General features: G+C 40.5%; 2 protein-coding genes across 11 annotated transcripts in view; one reads left to right on the top strand and one right to left on the bottom strand.

The window, feature by feature from the left end:
• Window positions 1-2,793: 2,793 nt before the first annotated feature.
• LOC145720737 (uncharacterized) lies at window positions 2,794-9,823 on the bottom strand. The gene is made up of 3 exons (XM_081815320.1): window positions 9,661-9,823; window positions 5,094-6,067; window positions 2,794-3,214 (listed from the first exon to the last, which is right to left on the bottom strand). The coding sequence occupies exons 1-3, from the start codon at window positions 9,821-9,823 to the stop codon at window positions 3,143-3,145; spliced, it is 1,209 nt and encodes a 402-aa protein (XP_081671446.1). The 3' UTR covers window positions 2,794-3,142.
• The window catches only part of HECW2 (HECT, C2 and WW domain containing E3 ubiquitin protein ligase 2), a 358,619-nt gene continuing 341,875 nt past the window's right edge, over window positions 5,236-21,979 (top strand). For 5 of the 10 annotated variants that reach the window (XM_081813938.1, XM_081813947.1, XM_081813940.1 and 2 more), the window contains exons 1-2: window positions 6,054-6,297; window positions 6,747-6,853. The gene's annotated coding sequence lies outside the window, so the exon portion shown is untranslated. Of the gene's footprint in view, window positions 5,349-5,390; window positions 5,500-6,053; window positions 6,298-6,746; window positions 6,854-21,979 lie in introns of those variants that run through there. The other 5 variants (XM_081813941.1, XM_081813943.1, XM_081813946.1 and 2 more) reach the window with 4 other exon arrangements.

Raw genomic sequence — 21,979 nt, forward strand, 5'->3', positions numbered from 1 at the left:
TGTTTTGGTTTGGTTTTAGATTCCACATATAAGTGAAATCATGTGATATTTGTCTTTTTCTGTCAGACTTTTTTCACTTGGCATGATATCCTCAAAGTTCATCCATGTTGTCACAGATGGCAAGATTTCATTCTTTTTTATGGCTGAGTAATATTTCATTGTGTGCATGTACATCATTTTTATTCATTCATCCATTGATGGATACTTAGGTTGCTTCCATATCTCAGCTATTATAAATAATGTTGCAATGAATACAGGGGTGCGTATATCTTTTTGAATTAGTGTTTTCATTTCTATCTTTGGATAGATACCCAGAAGTGGAATTGTTAGATCATATGATAGATCGATTTTTAATTTTTTGAAGAATCTTCATATTGTTTTCCACAGTGGCTGCACCAATTTACCTTCCCACCAACAATGCATGAGGGTTCCCTTTTCTCCACAACCCCTACAACAGTTATTTCTTTTTTATAATGGCCATTCTGGCAGATGTGAGGTGATATCTCATTGTGGTTTTGATTTGTATTTCCCCAATAGTGATGTTGAACATCTTTTCATATGTCTTTTTACCGTCAGTGTGCCTTTTTTGGAGAAATGTCTATTCAGGTCCTCTGCCTATTTTTAAATCAGATTTGTTAATTTTTGTTTTTTTATTGAGTTGTATGAGTTCTTCATATATTTTGGGTATTAACCCCTTATTGGTATACAATTTGTGGATATCTTTTCCCATTCAGTACCAACTAATAGTTTCCATCACTGACTAGTTGATTCTTCCAATCACTTTCCTTAGAGCTGTTGACTTAGTGGCACAAGATAAATTATAAGTTATCATAGCAACATTTTATTGTTTTGCCACGGCATATTATTATAACCATCTTTCTAGCTTCTAATATTAGTTTCCTTGCTGCTTGCTACTGAACTCCTGAGTAAATGACACATATTTTAGGTTTTAATTATAGCAATACCCTATTTTAAGTTACCAACTTCCATTGTAGTCAGGATCATTAATCCTGACTGATGTAACAAATAACCCCACATCTACTTATTGTAACATTTTATTTCTTGATTACATCACAGTCTTATGTCAGTTAGTCAGCTTTCCTCCAAGTGATGGTGCAGGGATCCAGGCTCCTTCCATCTTGGGATGATACCACTGCAATATATGAGCTCTGTGGTTTCAGGGAAGGTGAAGAGAATGAGAGAAGTCACATTGGATTCTTAATCTCCAGAGCCAGAACTGACACCCATGATTGTTGCTTAAATTCTATTTGCCAGCAGTGATCACATGGCTATCCTAAATGCAACATAGAATGGAAAATGTAGCGGAATATATGGACACTCACACTTTTTGCCGGACCTTATTATTTGACCTCTCCTTCCCTATCCTATTAGAATATAAGCTTTACAAAGGCAGGGATTTTTGTCTATTCCCCTCACTTTTGTATCCTCAACATTTAGAAGAAGTTATTTTTTAAGTACCACCACTACAAGAAAAACTGTAATAGTCTAAGGCTATTGGTATAGAGGCAAAAACATGTTATACCCACCTAGCACCTAAGGGCATCACTGAATGACAGCATAGTAAATAAATCATAGCCACTATGAAAATAATGAATCAATTAGGTCTGGTATACTTTCTTTAAAATTATAGAAAAGTTGTAACATATTTGTTATATTTTGGCATTCATATGGGCATCCTTTAGTTATTCCCCAAACTCCCTAGCTGTAATTAGCTATTCATTTCCTTATAATGGTTGATTGATGAAATATGACAGAAATGAACATCTCAAAGCATTATTGTACTTAGTCATTTCTGTTGGAATCTCCCACTTCATGAATGCTGCTATACTGATGAGGCCTCATTTAGAGTATCAGGTTCAATAGGGGATAGGTCCATGTTTTTTGGAGTCTGAAGATTATACAGTTCGGAGCCTTTTTAAGAAAACAATGTATAAGTACAAGACAATATTTAGAATTAAAAAATCACAACAGATTATAAGTTAAAATCCATTCACAAGTATCAGACATCATCAAATATAAAAAATACCATGATTTGAAAATAATTGCCTAATATATTTTATAATACTTTTTCCTACACTTTGCATACTCTCTGTTTTCTTCTTCTTGTAAAAAGGATTCTGTCACATTTTGTTCTACGGCATTAATAGATATCTCAGTCTTTCCATTAGCATAGTTGACTGAAATGTGTTTTTATTATTGATAGTTTAGAAGAGTTTCTTTCCAGTCATTACTGGAAAAGCCATATATATTTTTAAGATTGTTGTCGAATATGGAAAAATTTCTTTCCCATATAATAAGATGTGGGGGGATTTTCCATATTCTTTTTAATGTCAATTTTTTTTAGGTTTTTTTAAAAATTTATTTTATTTGAGAGAAAGAGAGAGTGAGTGAGAGAGAGAAAGCACAAGCAGGGGGAGTGGCAGGCAGAGGGAGTGGGAGAAGCAGGCCTCCCCGCTGAGCAGGGAGCCCGATGTGGGGGCTCGATCCCAGGACCCCGGGATCATGACCTGTGCCGAAGGCAGACGCTTAACCAACTGAGCCACCCAGGCGCCCCTCCATATTCTCGTTCTGGATCCATGTATTTCAAATATTGTCTACCCCATTACCTGTATACTTCCGTGCTGGATCCTGAGGGACACATTCATTTGCTGATAAGGTGTCTGGCCCTCCACCTTATTGTCACAACACCCGGTGATCCAGATGATAGCAGGCCTTCAAGCAGCTGGAATAAATGTCTCTTTAACTATGGGCTGTAATGCCCACAGACCCCACATATTTATTCCACTTAACAAACTCAACTTCCCCTTAGCCAGATCCCCAAAATGCCCACAACCACTCTGATGTTTCAGAAAGGAAGTTAGATGAAAAGACACAGCAGTCTCTTGAGATTAAAATATTTTACTTCCAAAGCCTTATAGAAATATAAAGCCAAGTGAACATACTTCTTGGACTCCTCCTGTGGTGTTAGAAGGAGCTTGAAGTTTAAGTTTCTTGGAATCTGCCTTTGGGTTCAGCTTTGGACATTACACTTCAGGAGGAGTGTCCACAAACTTGAGCATGTCCTTAGTAAGGAGGTAACCTAGTATGGTGAAGAGTCAGGACAGTGTCAGATAATAAGCATCTAAGGGCCATATGAAGATCTTGGAAGACACAATTCAAGTGGTCCACAAGTCTGTCTTCCGTACTTGGAGTCCTGTGAGGGGAAAAAGTATGATGACTCAATATTAGGAATCATCTTCTAGTGTTAGGTCAGTTTCAACATAGAATTGACCAGCGTGTGAAATATGAGTTTTCTTTATGCGAATTTTTCAAGGCAAGTCTAGGTGAGAACCTGCCCTGGATCCTGTGAAGCGGAGACCCAAATTAGGTAATGGTGGTGATGGGTGATGGGGAGTACAGCGTGAAAGAACCTAACCTTTACACACTTTTGGAAATCTGAGATTCTAGGATGACTTTGCTATTAATCTTATTTGATGCCTTAGCCTCAGGTTTTATGCTTGACATATAGAAAATTTTAAAGATAGATGGGGCTGCTTTTTAGGTAAGAGAAAAAAACAAGTTTTTTTTTTTTTAATTTTATTTATTTATTTGAGAGAGAGAGAGAGCACATGAGAGGGGGGAGGGTCAGAGGGAGAAGCAGACTCCCTGCTGAGCAGGGAGCCCGATGCCAGACTTGATCCTGGGACTCGAGGATCATGACCTGAGCCGAAGGCAGTCGCTCAACCAACTGAGCCACCCAGGCACCCAGGTTTTTTTTTTTTTAACGTAAGGGCAGCAATAATGATCTATTTTAGTGCTATTTATTTTTATGCTTTTTTGTTTAAGGCAAGATTATAACATAGTGTTTAATCCATACAGGAAGTTAAGGGTTTGCAGGTGTAGGGTTGCTGGGTCTAGAGCAAGTTGTAGAAAGAGAATATCATGTGGGATCTCTTGGGATCCTGATTCTTCCAGTAGGAACAAAAACAGGACTTTTTTTTTGCCATGTGCTGGGGGGTTCATCAATTCTGTGGAATAGCTTGGCAATGGATAGATCTCTGGGAATAATGAGTCAGGGCTTTTTTTATGACAGGTGACAGAACACAAGTGAAACTGATCTAAGGAAATTAAGAGTAAGGGGATTTATTGGCATCAGGGGTACAGACAAATTTGCCTTCTGAGGCTCAAAAGACATCATCCTCTCTCCCTCAGCTTTCCTTCCCTTGAAGTTGGTTTTCTTCAAGTGGTGGTACTTGTTATTAGTGGCTTATTAGTTATCCTAGTTAAAAGAGCTGCTTTTTTCTGAACTGATTCAGCAAAAGCCCCAGATGGCGTTCCGGGACCAACACACCCATCCCAGAACCAATTACTATGGTCTGGATATGTTGACTGGTCAGTTCTGGGGAGTGAGGATGGGAGGTGTCATGATCCTGAACCATAAAGACTCCTGGGCAAGGGGGAGGGGTAGTTCCCAAAGGAAAATATAATTCCTGTTAATAGAGAAGGGGGAGAGATGGATAATACTGAAAGCACATAAAATTCCAAAATAATGGATATCCATTATTTGGGGGAGGGGGCAATGTTTGGGAGTTTCCTCCACAGGGCTATAGTTGTTAAACCGTAAAATCAAGTACATCTTTTCCCCCACATCTGGATAGATACCTTGCATAGTGGGCAATAGCCTTACATTTCGGCTTTTTCAGTCTTTCCCCTAAGTGGGACTGAGTCAATGAAGATGCTACAGAAGAAGTAAATAGAAAGCTTAAAGTATAAATACAGTAATTTTTTTTTATTTTTTTAAGATTTTATTTATTTATTTGAGAGAGAATGAGAGAGAAAGAGAGCATGAGAGGGGGGAGGGTCAGAGGGAGAAGCAGACTCCCTGCTGAGCAGGGAGCCCGATGCGGGACTCGATCCCAGGACGCTGGGATCATGACCTGAGCCGAAGGCAGTCGCTTAACCAACTGAGCCACCCAGGCGCCCTAAATACAGTAATTTTTAATTTAGTGCCCTCTTTAGGCAAAGTAGCTCGGAGCGCTTCCAATAATCCATTTTTAATTGTGACCACACCCCGTATAGGTGACGAGTATTACCGTCTTGCCCTTGCAGTTGGGGAAACCGAGGCATGACCCTCCTCCATTCAGTTTTTCGGTAGGATTTAGGAAGAGTCCTGCTTGCATGACCTCAGAGGGTCTCCTCCTTCCTCCACGGCGCCTCTCAGAACCCTCATGTCCTTCGGCGTCGCAGGAGAGCAGCTCGGGATCCTCCGCAGCCTCGGGATTCGTCCTCCGCCCAGCAGCACCCGCCCCGCTCTCCCGCACCTTCCTCAAGAGGTCCAGCTGGCCAAGGTCTGGCTGTCCCTCCCGTCCTTCCCCCGGCCCCCCGCCTCCCTTTCCCCAGTCCCCGACGTGCAGGAAACCCCCAGCCAAGTGCCCCGCAGGAAGGTGCGGGCAGATGCTGCTCAGGCGTCTAGAGGGAGGGGCGCCGGCGCCGCCAGAGGTGAGCTGGCCGGCCCTGCGCTCTCCCAGGGCCGGGGCGCAGGGGCTGGTTGGGGCGGGCGCCCGGGCCAGCCGGGCAGGAGGAAGGTGGCGGCGGGAGGGAGGCCGGGCGACGCGGCGGGGAGCGGCGAAAGGGGAGACGCCGGCGGGCCGGCGCGCTGCTCGCGGGCGACACCAGGAGAGCGAGCGCCAGGGAGCCGAACGCTGCGGAGTCACTCGGGGACGCGCCGCGCCCCGCCGGGGCCGCCGAGCTCGGCTGTAAACCTCCTCGCGGCGCCCGGACCCCCGGCGCCCTCTCGAGCGCGGGCTGGAGACATGGCTTCGCGCGTCCCCGCCGCGGCTGGTGCTGACTCGACACAATCGGCGGGTCGCGCGGGGGGCGCGGCGTAACCCGGGGGTGGGCGGCTGCGCGGAGCCGCCGGAGGAGCTCCGAGTGTCGCTGGGAACGAAGGAAGATGCCAGTACAAAGGCAAGCGGAGACCCAGCCCGCTGCGGAGGGCGGCGGGAAGAGTCGCTAAGGGGCGCGCCGAGCGCGCTCTGCTCCTGCGCCGCGTCTCTCCCGTCGCCGCCTCAGGTCGCGGGGTCGGGGGCGGCAGCGCAGGGTCCCTTGCCGCCCTTGGCAGCGGCCGCCGCAGCCGGGAGCTGCATGCTTTCCCCCGGCCGCCTGCTTTCCCCGCGGCGCGCGCGGACCGGCCGGAGGGCGCCGGGGCCCCGGGTCGGGTCGACTGCGGGGGCGCCCTCCCGCCCCGCGGCCCCGTTCCCACCCGCAGCTCGCGACGGCGGCGGCGCCGAGCCCCAGGTGAGTGCGTGGCCAGGGCCCGGCCCTCGCGCCGCAGGTACTGGACGGCGGGAGGTGGCTTTGTTTTCCTTCCTCGCGCTCCGGCGCGGTCATTCATTTGACATTTCGGCTTCCCCTGCCCTGAAATGCGGGTGAGAGGCACCGGGACGTGTTTCGTGGTTTGATTACCCCAGGGAGCTGAGACTTTTGGGTCCATTTGAGCATCACTTTAGGGAGAGGGGGCTTCATTTCTTTTTGGTTAGGAATGTATAGTGAACATCCTCTGCTGGGGCTTGGGGCCTGGAGGAAACTGGGGCTGCAGATTTAGACGTAGACGTTTCCGAGGACGTGCGACTGCAGAGGTTGGCTCTTGCATGCCTGTCTTTTCCTCCCTTTGCAGTGCTCAAGTGTTTTTCCTTGATAATTATCAACTTTAGGAACATCTTTACAGGCACGTTTCTTTCTTTTAGAGTTGGAAGTCTTTGGAGACAAGACAGAGAGCTCACAGAGTTACAAGGGATCGATATTAAAGTTCCAGAAGGCAAGCATCGGCGATCATCATAGTTAGAGGTGGACGGTAGGCAAACTTCCTGGGAGGCTTTACGCCTTCCTGGTCTGTTTCTGCTGTCACTGCCCCAGAGTCAAGCAAACTCTGAATTCTCGTGTATGTACACCCTTGTGAAAGTGTGAAACTTGTCTTTTCTTGAACACTTTTCTGTACTTTGGCTTTTAGAAGAAAAAGATTTTAATGTAATTAGTAGCGTCCTCTGTTAGACCTGGTGAAATTTCAAGTATGCGTTTGTCTTACAAGTATGATTTTCGTTTTATTATTTCTTCTGTTCCCTCAAGGGTTCATTTCTTCGTTGCCTAGAGAGAGCTTCCCCCACCCCCCTCCTCCCAACAGATGGCTCTGTATGTTCTGAGAGGTTATCTTTAAAATGACACTCACAGTCCCTATAAACAGAGAAGGATCAGTTATTAGGCTTATTGTTGGCATTATTAAAGCAAGAGGCCTAATCTGGATGGGGATATTATTAATGGTGTGAAAATCTGGAGTTTGCTAATCTGTTTGGTCATCAGAAGATTCCTGCAGGGATTGTTTATATAGTGTGGGAGACAGATGGCATCCCTAGCAGACAAGAGAAGCCAGGCATAAAGGGTCATTGTATCTTTCAGAAACTATCCACTTCACTGTTTGGAAGAGGGGTAGGGTGGGGTGGGGGGTGGGGAAGACATCATTTTGATCTCCCAAAGGAGACATAACCTTATCATCCGATCTCCTAAACCAGTTAATTTCTTCTTTCTTTGAACATGTAAAAAGTCATCATTAAGCTATTTGTTTTGATTATTTGTTTGGCACATTTTGGTCTTATTTGTAATCATGTGAAGCAGTTTAAACAGTTTTCTTAGCAAAAATGTCTTCGAATTTAAGATTATTCTACCACTTATGGGGAGAAAAGAGTCATAACTTTCTTAGGTCTTGTTCATTTCAACAAATGACCCCTTGGACTCATAGTGTCTCCTAGCTGGAAGGACTTTGGTCCAATCTGCATGAATTCTTCCACCATCTCTAAGACAGGTGATTCCCTAACTTCTAGCACTTGCCCTCAGAACCTCAGCTATGGGTAGAATCAGCTTCTGTAATTACTTAGCCTAAGACATTGGCTTTACCATTGCCTCTATCACAACATTGAGCAGCCTTTGGCAGTGAATCTTTATGAATGACTGTGGAGTCCGTGAAGAATCAAAGTCATTCTGAACATTTGAGATAAGCCAGCTGGAGCTTTTCTGCTCCAACCACCATTATAGGTTCTTTGTGTGCTGTAGATTGCAAAACTGGTCTTGCCTCAGTGATTGTGAGGGAAGATATCCCAGTAAATTAATATTCACCAGCCACAGGACGAGATTTGATGAAGAACATGAGTGATGTTTGACCCCTCTGAATAAGAAGTATGGAATAAAAGTAAGCATTAGCTCTGTTTAACTTGGGCAATATGATCTTGAGAGAAAAACATGGTTTCTTATTCTTTTCAAAGCCCTTTTCACCCCTGATCTCAGCAAAAGACAAAGAAACTAAAGTTGTTACCTGTAATTGAGGACAGATGGTATAACCTTTTGGGTGAATGCATTTTGCAGGAGAGGTGGCTTTTGGGCTGTGTCCAGTTTCAGTGGGTGCCCTAGCATCGAAAGATCTAACATTCAAAATACTTGTTAAATCTGTGGTTGGATCTGTGTACCCTCTCCCCAGGTTGCTGTCTCTCTTGTGAAGTGTTGCTTTAAGAGAAACCCGAGGCTCCAGGTCTGGGGCTTGCTATGGGCCTGGCCTGGATCCACATTCTCTTGTGTGGCTTGTTTTCTTGGGTAAAAATGGAACCAGTTTTGCATGGTGTGTTGGATAGGGAATGGCAGCATGGCATGAAAACATTTCTAGTTTCATTGTCCGAAGTCAGGCCTGGCCTGAAAAAGAGAGGGCTATATTTGAAGTTCGGTGGATCCAACACAGGCAGAGGTTATTTCTTTACACACAGGATGTCTTTTGTATGGGAATATGAATCAGGAATTAGGAGAGTGACCAGAACTCCTAGTTTGTCTACGATGGTCCCAGCTTATTCCTACTGACCTATGTTAGTTATCAAAAGCATCCCTTTTCACGTTTAGAAGTGCCGTGGTTTGGCTGATAAATTATACAGTCATCCTAGATGTTAAGGAACCTTGACTTTTCTTTACTACGCCCTCCTGTCCTCAGATTTTGAGTCTTGCTTTATTTAGTCTTTTATTTGTTATATGTAAAGATAAGAAAGGTTAAAAAAAATTAAACCAGAAAATACATACAGAAAAAAGAAACAGGAAGATAGAAGATCGAAGAATGAGGTCATTGCTTGCCATCTGTTTACACATATAGGAAATAAATATTTTTATCCTTAAGTTGTTAAGTGTGTACTATGGCTCTAAGCTTATGTTATTATTGTCTTCAAGAATGAGAAGAGTTACACTTGCCCATTTACTGCGGGCTGACAGGAATTGGAATAACTCCTGGAACTTGGGAGAAGAGCTTTGACAAAACCTGTTTGCAGACCTGGCAGATGCATGGCTCTTGCAAAAGTGAATGCAAATTTCAAGATTTAGTGTTTGGTCCAGTTTTGGGATATTTACTGAGAGTTCAGAACACAAGTGTTGTTGTGAAGACGTGACTCAACATTCTTCTAGTTTCCAAGCTCTCTGGGCCACAGGATAATAGAAGAACCTTTGTTTTCGATCTTCTCTTCTGACTCCAGTCTTGGGTTTGGGTCTCAGCTTTTCATATGGAGGGCTTACAGAGAAGAACTTGGTGTGCCTGCTCACCGTGCGAAAATTCTCATAGGGGTTTGAGATTGTGCAGGCGACCTGGTAGGGGTTTGGGTTCCAAAGCTAGATAGTTGGAGCTTGTGGCATCTACTTCTGCAGCAGTTGCTGTACGATTTTGCTGAAGAATTGCCTGTTTGAAATAGTTCACTTGCAGTGCTGGCCAATAGGTGTTATAGTTAATTATGGTTGTCACCTTTTCCATACCCACTCCACTAAGAGCCTCAAAACTGAGTTCAGCATGCCTGAATAGGAAGGAATTTCTGTATCTCCTTTATAAGTAGGGTGACATGTAATTCTTCTGTCCAGACAAGGACACATTTGAGAGTAAGAGGGAATAATAACCGGAAGGGGCACTGGATCAACAGGTATAAGCTGGGACTGTCCCAGGAAAACAATGATGTATGGTCATCTTAAGTAGGGCCCGAGTCATTAGCTTTTATATGAAGAATACCCATATGATGGAAAAAATGTCTTTAGCTTCTTCTAAATTTGCTCAGCATATTTGTTTATGTGTGTGCATGCGTATATGTGTATGTGTATACGTTTACATGAACACTGATCATATATCTATAGATATGTGTCCTGTGGGATTGAAATAAACCGCTAAAGAATGCTTAGTTATTTGGAAAATTGTGGCCCTCATAACCTCTTTCATGGACTGACTTTAAAACTAAACTCTCTGCATCCAGCCTCTCTAAACTTTAAGTCATTTCCTGACCCTGTGTAATTCGAATACTAATCTGTTAGTATAATTCTTGTTTAAAAACCTGTGATGGTGCTCGTTTTCTGTTTAGTTCTCAAAGATCTGCAGACAGTTTGGTGGTTAGAAAGGCAAAGCAATGAAAAAATTTCATTCATTCATTCATTCAGCTACTATTGGGCACCTTTCACAAGTCAGTATCTGATCTAGATGCTGAGTACGTACCAATGAATAAAACAAAAGATCCCTACCCTTGTGAAGTTTTCATTATTTTGGGGTGGAGGGGTGGATGGGAGACAGATAAGAGAGTAAAAAAAATGAGTAAGTAAGTTATATAGCATGCTAAGAGGAAGTACATACTTTGGAACAAAGGGACGGTAGAACAGGATCAAGGTAGTTGAGTAGCCTTCATGGAGAAAAAGACCTTAACCTTAAGCCAAGACTTTGAAGGAGGTGAGAGAAGTTACCCATGCACATACCTGAGGGGGAATGTTCTGGGCGCAGGGAAGAGCCCGTGTGAAAGCCTGAAGTATGTGATAAAGATATAGCAAGAAGACCAGCACGGATGGGGTGGGGCGGCTGGGGGGAGCTGGAAATGAAATCAGAAAAGTGGTATAGGAGTGGCAGAGCATGTAGGACCTTAAGATACAAGAGTGATTACAATTTCAGGTGAAATCCCATTATGTTCTTAAAACTCATTATAATTTTAAAAAGTTGTCTTTGTGCTCTGAAGCCTGCCCAGGTCAGTATAGCGTACATCTCATAAATAGTGCACTTCATCTTGGTTAATAAACTTTTTGTGTCATTTGCTTCTTGTTTGTCGAAATAGCATATATTTGGTTGTCGCTACTCTTAAATTGTATCCCCATTTTGCAAAAACAGATCAGTGGTTCAAAAGTGGTTCTGCGAAGTGTGAAAATGTCCTAAATATACTTAAGAGAACTCAATCCCACTGCGAATATAAAATGTGAAATCTGTATGTATAAAAACAAGGGAATCCGTGAGAGTGAGGAGTTCAAAACAGTAACTGGAACTGAAAAGTGCAAATGGAAGTATGATGATGACTTGCTTAAAACTGTTTTTTTTCTTGGGTTTGCCATCCATTCGCTCCTCATTCCCTGTCGTTGCCTGTTATGAAACTGTCCAGTAGTGGCATGAAGCCATGGATGTTTTGGTGTCATTTTCAAACAAAGCACAGTGGCTTCTCTGTTATACATTGAAGTTTTCCAGGGCAAGCACACAATAATGCTTTCCATTACAAAATTAACATATTATATTGCTAGAGGTAGGTAAGAGACAAGAACACTCTAGCGGCATCATTAAAGGACTCATGTAGCAAAAGTAAGAATGAGTCATATTATTGAATAGACACTCGCAAAATCGGCCGGATGGCTAAAGACAAACATTGTCCTCAAAGAGAAACCAGAAGTTATTGACAGGATTCCTTTGTCAAGTGACATGGTTGGCTGTTCGTTGCCTAATAGAAGTGGAGTAGCGTGTGGAAGAGTGATTACTATCAAGTACGTACTAGGAGATATTTCACTTTATGGTTGGATGAAACCACTGAGGTCATGCAGAGAATGAATCAGCTCTTGGCATTTGTTCCGGGAAGAGCGCTTGGTGATGCTTTGTTCATTTATCGCTGAAAACTTGTGCTGAAAGAGAGGAGATTTTTCTTTTAGCTGTCATTAATGAGACTGGAAGCATTGCTCCAGGGGCAGGACTTATGGAGCACTCGTTTTCATGTTCATAGAAGAAGGTGAGAGCTTCGTAAAGAAAAGGAGTTGTATCTAGAAGCCAGTCTGCATGCTACTCCATTCACAGAGCAGATGTAGTGCCTTCTGATCTTGAGGAAATACTAAAAGAAAGAGCAAAAACTGCGTACAGCCAAATTGCAGCCCCTGAGTATATGAGTGTGCCGTGCAGAGTGACAGGCAGGGAGTATAAGACTGCTTCTCCATGCTGAGCTAGGCTAGCTGTTTAGAGGAAAGGCACACATACAATATTTTATCTGTGGAATAAGAGAAATGTTTTTGTCATGATGCTGATGAGAAACCATTTCTCTTATAGCAAGTGACGTACCTCAGTAATATGCTCTGCCCACAGTGAGCGATGTCAAGGACAGGGAGGGAAGGAAGAATTGTTAACAAATAGAACAATCTGCCACAATCTTAGGACTAAGAAATTTTTTCATTAGACAAAGTTGGAGATCCACATTGACCATAAAGGGTTTTAAGGAGGTTATATTTTCGGTGATGGACAGTCCTTTAAATAATAACCATATTTCCTCTTCGTGACCCACTGAGAGAATAAGAGCACAAAGAAATAGAACTTAGACCCACTAATTTTGATGGGGAGAGGGTACAAGTGTATCTGTGGTATTTGAGAGCATGTAGAGAACCACGCCAGGAGGAACCTAGGCTTTTAGGATTTTGATTAAGATACTGGGTGGCATGGGGTACAGGTAGAAGGAGGTGGAGAAAGCTAACAATTGGACATGACCTTTTATATACTTTTGCCTTCGGCTTGGCTTCATTCCAGACAAATGGACTTGATACTCAGAAGTTTTCAGGACATGATCTATATTGCCCCTGACCTAACCTAGAAAAATAAAGGATCTCCAGTGGTCTTGGATTCTCTGTGCATAGGCCTTCCTCCCTCGTTCCCTCTCATCTTCCCTCCCGTCTTACCTCTTTTCCTTTGTTCTTTCCATCTTTAAGTTGGCATCTTTAAACTAGAAGAGACTTTTGTGAGCTCATTTCCTGTATCTCCATGTCATCAGGCAGGTACATGGGCTACCCAGGGCAGGAGGGATGAGGGCCTCTAAGGGAGGGCCTCTGCTTCTTGCTCAGCTAGCCCACTCTAATGTGTAGGGTCCAGTTAGAGCACACATTTAAATTTGAACCCTCATTTTTCAATAAAGATTGGTTTCCCTTTTTTTTTGAACTTAAATAAAGAAGGAGTCTTTGCGTTTTGTCTAATAACTTTTCTATCTTGATTACCATTATTTACTTCAAGGACAGAAGCCATTCATGCATTATTCATTGCACAAACACTGAGCGCTGTACACGAGCCAGGCTGTATGCTAAGTGATAGGTATAAAAGAGGTTAGTAATTAGACATGGCCCTGCCCAGGTCCAACAGAGAATCTAGAAGGAGACAGGCAACAAGGATATGATAAACAAATAAATATATAATTGCAAAGCACATGTGGCAAAAATGTTTCTATTTGTTAAATCTGGGTGGTGGTATATGGGCTGCTATTATACTTCTGAACTGTATGAACTTCTGAATACATATTTGAAATATTTCCTAAGTAAAAAAATGAAAAAAGTATAGTTGGAAGTGTGTTCAGTGCTTTGTAGAGGGGGATATTGATAGAACATGGAGCGTAACTGAGACTTCCTTTGGACGGAGTAGTCAGGGAAGACCAGAAGTGTACCTCATCGCTTGCCTGTGTGAGAGGGATGAGGATCATTTGAACGGGGTTCAGAGAAGAGTCACAGAGGTAACTGATGACATGGGTTGAAAGTAAGACCTATGAGAACAGTTTTGAAGAACTGGGGATGCTGAGCAGCGGGAGAAATTTACCTGATGCAGCCATTTAGGCTATTGTTTTCATAAATTTATAGGGGCTTTTACACAGTCATATTCTCTTTGGTCATTTCCCATGTTCAACAGCAGGCAAGGCAGGTTACTCAGGTTAGAAATATGTGTGAGAGGAAAATTGAAATTTTGTTTCTTCAACTGAGGAAAAATTGGAAAGGACCTGAGAGACAAACTAGCTCAGCCTTCCCGTGAAGGAATATCTCTTTAGTTTTCTTAACAGGTGGTCATCAAGTTCTTAGGCGATCCTTTCTGTTCTTCCTTTACTCAGAATGGGGTGGTGGTGAAGGGAGCACTCTGGTTTACTCTTATTAGGCAGGTCTTCTTTCCATCCCATAAATACCCCAGACTCATCTTTCCCTCAGTACTTTTACCACAGGAAGCATGTCCCACCTGGAATGCCCACCAATTCCACTTACCCTTCCAGGCGCCCTATCTCCATTGTGTTTCCGTGTACAATCTGAAAACAGTAGTTTCCCTGTGTTACCCTTCCGAAGACTATGGCATTCCTAGAAGTATAGATAGCTTCCTTTGTCAGTGATGGACAATAAGAGTGGGCAGAATCAGTATCATAATCTGGGGGGGATAGAGGGAAGTGTTTGGTTTGTCATCTTCCCCTCCAGATGCTAATATGCCACCCTCTTAGGAACCACTATTTTATAGCAGTCAATATCTTCATAATCTTTGCTTTATTTATTATTATTTTTAAACATTTATTATTTTTTATTTCTTTCAAGTAGGCTCCACCCCCAGCATGGAGCCCAATGTGGGGCTTGAACTCATGACCCTGAAATCAAGAGTCAGATGCTCAACCAACTGAGCCACTCAGGCACCTCTCATCTTTTGCTTTAGATGTTATACTAGTTGTTTTGTTTCCTATTAGCCTTTTTGCCAGCTAGGTTTTAAGCACTCTAAATATATGGAAACTTGGCTGACCCCTCTGTATAATGCTCAGTATCGATCATGGAGTGAATATACAATCATCGATGCCTAATGGTGGAAAGAACCACCTGTTTCTCACAGACCATTAAAGGCTATTATATATATAAATCAGATATTAAGTTGGCACAGATACTAAATAATTAAGATTTTGTAGTGTTAAAATGGCAGAAAGTCAAGTCTTGGGGGTCTAGGTCATTCAGATAATTCTAATCTCAGAAACCTCCTTCTTCCTTTATACATCTTCTAACTCCTTGCTGTTCAAAGTGTAATCCACAGACCAGCAGCATCAGTATCACCTGGACTTGTTAGAAATGCAGAATCTCAGGTCCTGCACCAGACCTACTGAACCAGAATCTGCATTTTAACAAGATCCCCAGCTGTGTAGTATTATGCACAGTAAAGTTTGAGAAGCATTGCTTTAACTTACCAGAATTCAGAAATTTAGGAGGAGCATTTATTGTCAAAGAGAAGTAAGTCTGGAAATGAAGATTTCCTCAGTCTATGGATGAGATCCTCAGTGCTTTCTGCAGGGTGGCCTGAAATTATCCTGCATCGGAGCTTCCAGGCCAGAAGATGCCTCTGTAGGAGTGTCTTGGAGTAATTTAAGTGGGTGATACTTACGTGTGAGACATGATAATGATGACAGGAATTTGAAGCAGTTGGTGGAGTGAGAAACTAGGAGAGCTTGGGAAAGGCAGAAAAACATGGCCATGCAACCTAAAACTGAAAATAAAGAAAGATGTCTTACCTTTATTCTCAGAAACAACTTCTGACGCTCTGGGCTTGGATTCATCTTAAACTTTAATGCCTCCAGAGCCAACAGGTCACAGATAAAACCAGTGGGATGTGCTGTGCATGGAAACCTTGTGGAGTGGTGAGGACCATGGAGGGCATTCTTTGTCCAAGGGGAAAGAAGGGATGCCACTCAGCTCACTTAGTTGTTGTCACATGGAAATTTGGGTCCAACATGACCAAATCTTCACATTTTCCAAATGAAGCTAAAAATGTAAGTTTGTATGTAAAACATCTCTTGAGTGGTAATTAAAATGTTTTTAGAACAGCACAGGCCAAACAAAATTTATATGCTGTCTGCATCTGTTTTACAACTCTTGTTCTGGAGCAACAGAACATATGAGAGATAGCATCAATGCAGGCTCTTGGAGTGCAGGGCACCAAACACAGGTAGTGGTGTTTTGGTCTTAGTAGGGACCATTTTGGATCTTTAGTAAGTAAAAGAAATAAAAGAAGGGAGCTGCATTTGTGTTGATGACTTGACCAAATATATATCTGGAGAACCTTAGTAACTAATCGTATTTGAAAGAAGGAGTTGGGGCCCTAAAGGAATAAAATTTAGGTCCTGTAAAATCTGAAAGGGGTTTGGGACAAGGTTGAGGAAATGGAGACATGCAAATTCCTTGGCACACTCAAGCTGGGATTGTACACTATAACATGGCAGTCAGGGCTGGGAGGTGGGACCACAACTTGGACCTTCTTGTGCTGGGAGAGAAGTGCAACTAGAGATAGAATTTGAGTTAATTTTTCTTTAGCATCTGGTTGTTGATTTGGGTGCCTGCTAATATTTCAAGTTTGCTGGAATTGGATATCCAATTAAAGTTTGTCATGGTAAAATTAGCATTTTATACATTTTGAAAGTGAAAACTAGGGGAAGGAATCAAAATTCTTTCCAAAGATTTATTATTATGTTTTTTGTTAAAAACTAAGTTCCTCAAGGGTCACGACTATTTATTATTTATCTTCACATCCCAGCATTTAGCACAGTCTGGGTTAGTGAATGTTTGTTGACCTGAAATAATTATAAGACAAACTATAATTTATTTTTTATCTTGGAAAGTCATTCTGTTGGTATCCATTTTCCTCACTGATTAAAAAAAAAAAAAGATAGCCTTCTTCAAATATAATCTACATACCATGAAATTCACCATTGTAAGTGTAGAATTCAGTGAGTTTTAGTATATTTACAAAGTTGGGCAACCAATTCCATTCTTTGGAGACATGTCTATTCAAATTCATTGCTGATTTTTAAACTTTTTTGTTGTATGAATTCTTTTTATATTCTGGATCCTAGACCTTTATGAGCTATGACTTGAAAATATTTTTCTTATTTTGTGGATTATCTTTTTACTTTCTTGATAGTGTCATTTGAAGCACAATCATTTCTAATATTAATGAAGTCCAGTTATTTTTTTTCATCCTTGTGCTTTTGCTGTCATACCTATCCTTGTATGTATGTATCTTCTAATTGTTATATAAGCTATGAAAAATAGAGTCTTGCTATCTCCAACTACTGTTGAATTGTCTTTCTCTCTTCAACTCTGTCAGTTTATACTTACGTGTTTTGCAGCCCTGTTCTTGGGAACATATATGTTTATAATTATTATGTCTTCCTTTTGAATTGACTCTTTTATCATTACAAAATATACTTCTTAATCTCTAGTAACAATTTTTGTCTTAAAGTCTATTTTGTCTGATATTAGTATTGCCAATCCAACTCTTTTTTTAGTTGCTCTTTGCATAGCATATCTTTTTCCATCCTTTTACTTTCATCTTATTTGTATTTCTGAATCTAAAGTATCTCTTTTAGACAGCAAATAGTTGGATCAGTTAAAAAATATATTATGCCAATCTCTGCCTTTCGATTAGTGTTTAGCTGGAGTGACTGGAATGTTCATTTCATTTAATGTTAATTACTGATAATAAGGTGGAAAATGTCTAACTTTTTGCTGTTTGTTTTCTGTATGCCTCAGGTCTTCTTTATGCTTCAGTTCTTCCATTACTGCCTTGCCTTGTCTTAAATATCTATTTCCTAGAGTGCCATTTTAATTCCCATGTTGCTTTTCTGGAGAAGAGGATTTTCATAAATCTTTATCATTCTTGATAATATTGTTATATTTTTTGAGTTATATTCTTAGTGTTTGCTGTGGGGATTACAGTAAACTTTTAAATTTAAAATGATCTAGTTAAGATGAATTTCAAAAGTATACAAAACCTTTATTTCACTATAGCTCCATTCCTTGCTTTATGTATTGTAAGCCTATCACTGCACTTTTATAATTATTGCCTGTGCAGTTGTTTTTAAATCAGATAATAGAGACGGTTATAAAAAATGCATTTATACTGTCTTTTATATTTAACTGTGTAGTTAGCTTTACCTATTCTCCTATGTCTTAGAGTTAATGTTTGGTGTTTTTCATTTCAGCCTCAAAGACTAACTTTAGTATTTCTTGAAGGACAGATTTGGTAGTGACAGATTCTCTCAACTTTTGCTTAAATGGGAATGTCTTAATTTCGCCTTCATTTTTGAAGGATAATTTTGTTGGATGTAGGAGCCTTGTTTTACCTTCTTATTTGACTGCTTTCAATATGTTGTTCCACTTCCCTCTGGCCTTCATAGTGCCTGATGTGAAATCGACCATTAATGTTGAGCATCCCTTTTATGTGCTGAGACTTTCTTGCTGTGTTTAAATTTCTGTCTGTCTTTTGACAGTTTGACTCTGATGTGTCTTGGTGGGAATTCTTTTCAGTTTATCCTACCTTGAGTTTGTTGAGCTTCTTGGATGTATAGATTAATGTTTTCATCAAATGTTTTTGGTCATTATCTTATTATTCTTTCTGTCCCTTTTCTTTTCTTCTGGGACTCCCTGTATGCATGTATTGATACAATATTTGTTGTTCTATAGGTCTCTGAAGCTCTCTTAATTTTTCTTCATTCTTTTTTTTGTTCCTAAGACTGGATAATCTCAATTGACATATCTTCAAGTTCACTGATTCTTTCTTCTGCCTATTCAGATTTGGTATTGAACACACCTCTAGTGAATTTTCCATTTCAGGTATTGTATATTTCAACACCAGAATTTTTTTTTAAGATTTACATATTTATTTAAGTAATCTCTACACCCAGTGTGGGGCTCGAACTCATGACCCTGAGATCAAGAGTCACATGCTCCACCAACTGAGCCAGCCAGGTGCCCCTCAACACCAGAATTTTTAATCTGTGTTTTTAAAAATAATTTCTGTCTCTATATTGATATTCTCTGGTGAAATATTGTTTTTATATTCTCCTTTAGTTCTTTAGACATGGTTTCCTTTAATAATTTGAACATATTTATAATAGCATATTTAAATAAGCTTTGTCTAGTATCCCCCATCTGGCTTTTTCGGGGACATGTTTTGATTTACTACTTTATTTCCTATGTATGGACCATACTTCCCTATTTATTTGTGTGTGTATTGCAAGTTTTTGTTGGAAAGGAGACATTTCAGATATTTCATGGCAACTCTAAAAATGAGATTTCCTTCTCTCCCCAGGGTTTGGTGTTTTTGCTCTCTGTTGTTATATGTTTGTTTACAGACTTTTCTAAATAAATTCTGTAAAGTCTTCATTTTTGTTGTCACATGTGGCTACTGAAGCCTCTGCTTGGTTACCTTAGTGGTCAGCTAATGATTTGACAGAAATTTCTTTAAATGCCTGGAATGAATAAGTCTTTAAGTCTGTGCAGAAAAGCTCCAGGTGCATTTTGGGGCACACCTTCGACCATCAACCATGCCATTGACAACTCAGCCATAGCCTTCAATGCTGCAGGCACAGAGGCTCAATGTCAGCCAGAAGTGAAAGATTAGGGTCGTCTCACGTATTTATTGTGCATGTGCATAGTGCTGCATATGCATCTGGCCTTCTAGAGCCCAAGGAATATGTCAGAGCTTTTCAAATCCTTGTATGGACACTTCATTCCCCAAATTCCTCCCCGCCCCCTGCTGGTATTACTGCCCCAGGCATTTTCATTGTTAAAAAATTGTTTTCAACAAATGCTGAGGGGCTAGAGTTTTTCCCATTTGAGTGATCTCTGAGTTAGGTCCGATAAACACAAGCCCTGAGAATGGGGCTTTTCCAGATAACTGCCAGTTCAAATAATGACAGTTCTCTGGGAGAGGGCCTTTTTTGAGGAAACTCCAAACCCATTTTGCCTTCTCAGGGACCTTTAGAATGCTGGTTTTCTCAGTCATTGTGGCTGCAAGGATGCTGGTTTTCAAGGGTACTGTGATGCTAGGGATAGAGTGATGGAAACAGGGTAAATTAAAATCCCACAAAACTCAGTATTCTTACTGAGATTCAGCCATTTCTCATGACTAAATTATCATTGTAATTTTTTAAGCCTTTTGTTAATTTCCATAATTTTGAAAAAGTTGATTTTTGACAATTTTTGGTAGGAAAGCTTTTATGCTTTTATGGAGAAGCAGGTTTTGAGAGGTTCTTACTCGGCTATTTCCAAAGGTGCTTCCCTGTCCTATGGAATTTTACCATTGTCTGCTACAATGTGATGTTACATTTGATTGGCTTTTCTTTCTTTCTTTCTTTCTTTCTTTCTTTCAAGATTTTGAAACAATTTATTATCTTTTTCACCTTTTTTATCTCTGTTTTTTCACCCCTTTTTATGGGTATATGCTTTTTTTTTTTTTTAAACATCCATGTGTGTATTTTTAAAATATCTAAATTGAGGTAAAATACACGTAACAAAATTTTGCCATCTCAATTAACCATTTTAAATGTACAACTCAATAATGTTAAGTACATTCACATTGTTGTATAACCAATCTCCAGAACACTTTTCATCTTGAAAAACTGAAAATCTGTACCAATTAAACAAAAAAATCCCCATTTCTCCCTCCCCCCAGTTCCTGAAACCTTCTACTTTCTGTCTCTCCGAATTTGACTACTGTAGATACTAAGTGGAGTTATACAGTATTTGCCTTTTTGTGACTAACTTATTTCATTTAGCAGAATGTCTTCAAGGTTCATCCAGGTTGTGGCATACAACAGAATTTCCTTACTTTCTAAGGCTGAATAATATTCTGTTGTATGCCTATGCCACATTTTGTTTATCCACTCATCCATTAATAGATACTTGTGTTGCTTCTACCTTTTCACTATTGTGAATATTGTGTACCTAGATGTACACATACCTAAATCAATTCTTTTTAGTATATTGTTAATTTTTTTTCTTTGTATGGCAGCATCTGCAGAAATACTCAACTTGATAGTTTTCTTAAATAGGTTAGTAAACTTAATGAGTTTCTCAGATTTTGCTACATAATACATTCGTCATTAGACACAACTAAGTATTATTTTATGCTTCTTCCCAGACTTAGACATTACCTCACTTGTTTTCCCATTTTTAAGTTGGTAAAATTTAAAATTTTTTAAATGACTTGAAGCCATGTCAGGCATTAGGAAATAAATAAATTACAAAATTAAATGGAATCCAGCTTCCAAATCCTAGTTGAAACCTTAAATTGCTATGTTTTATTATTTTTATGCATCTAAATAAAAAAAATAGTGTAGGGATAAGAATTCTTGTAGTCTTTTTGAATAAGTAACCAACACGGCATTTCATAGTCTAAATTTCATTGATAAATGAGTAGGCTATTGGGGAAACATTTAGGGATAGAAAGTAACAGGTTTAGTTATGTAAATAGATGTGAGTGGCCATTTGTATATCTGGGGAGCAAACTCAACTCTCTACACTGTGTAAGCAGGTAACATAAATCTGCGGAGCAAACTAGATGATGACTCTGGTAAGCTGGACCTTATATGCAGTTGCTAAAGGGACAGCTGTTACCCAGCTCCTACCAGATTATTGCCCCAAGATGCTGGATAAGCTAGTTTTTTTAAAGAGAAAACAGAAATGAGAATTTTTATGTGAAGTCTTATTTTAAAAAATGGGCAAATAATTTAAAAATGAAAATAAAAAAAATCACGCTGTCCAGCCAAATAAACTTGCAAGTTGGATTTATGACTGTGATTGAGGTACAGAAATATATAAATTCAGGGGGTAGCCTGTTTGATGGATACCACATAAAAGATATGTTTATGATAATTGGAGAAAGTTTATTAGAGTAATTATGATAATAACATTTTAATGTTGAAGAGGACTGTAGGGATCGTCTAGTGTATCCATTTTATTTTATAGTTCAAGAAGCAAGACCCAACAAAGTTAAATGACTTTCCATGATATCTTTTAAGACTTTTGGAGTCGTGCAAAGCAAGCTAAAGGGTAACAGTGCGAGCTCCTCTTTCTTTTTTTTTTTTTTTTT

The sequence above is a fragment of the Leptonychotes weddellii genome, chromosome 3 (assembly GCF_054177405.1).
Source record: "Leptonychotes weddellii isolate Sample4059 chromosome 3, ASM5417740v2, whole genome shotgun sequence".
NCBI lineage: Eukaryota > Metazoa > Chordata > Mammalia > Carnivora > Phocidae > Leptonychotes > Leptonychotes weddellii.

What these genes read in the sequence shown, in the direction of transcription:
- LOC145720737 (XM_081815320.1), bottom strand. Translation starts at nt 9,823, where the DNA reads ATGGAAAAGGTGACAACCATAATTAACTATAACACCTATTGGCCAGCA. An exon ending in GGAACCCAAACCCCTACCAG is followed by an intron (nt 6,068 to 9,660) that starts GTCGCCTGCACA and finishes CCGCGACCTGAG; the next exon opens with GCGGCGACGGGAGAGACGCG. An exon ending in CCAACTGCAAGGGCAAGACG is followed by an intron (nt 3,215 to 5,093) that starts GTAATACTCGTC and finishes TTCCCCTCACAG; the next exon opens with GACTCCAAGTACGGAAGACA.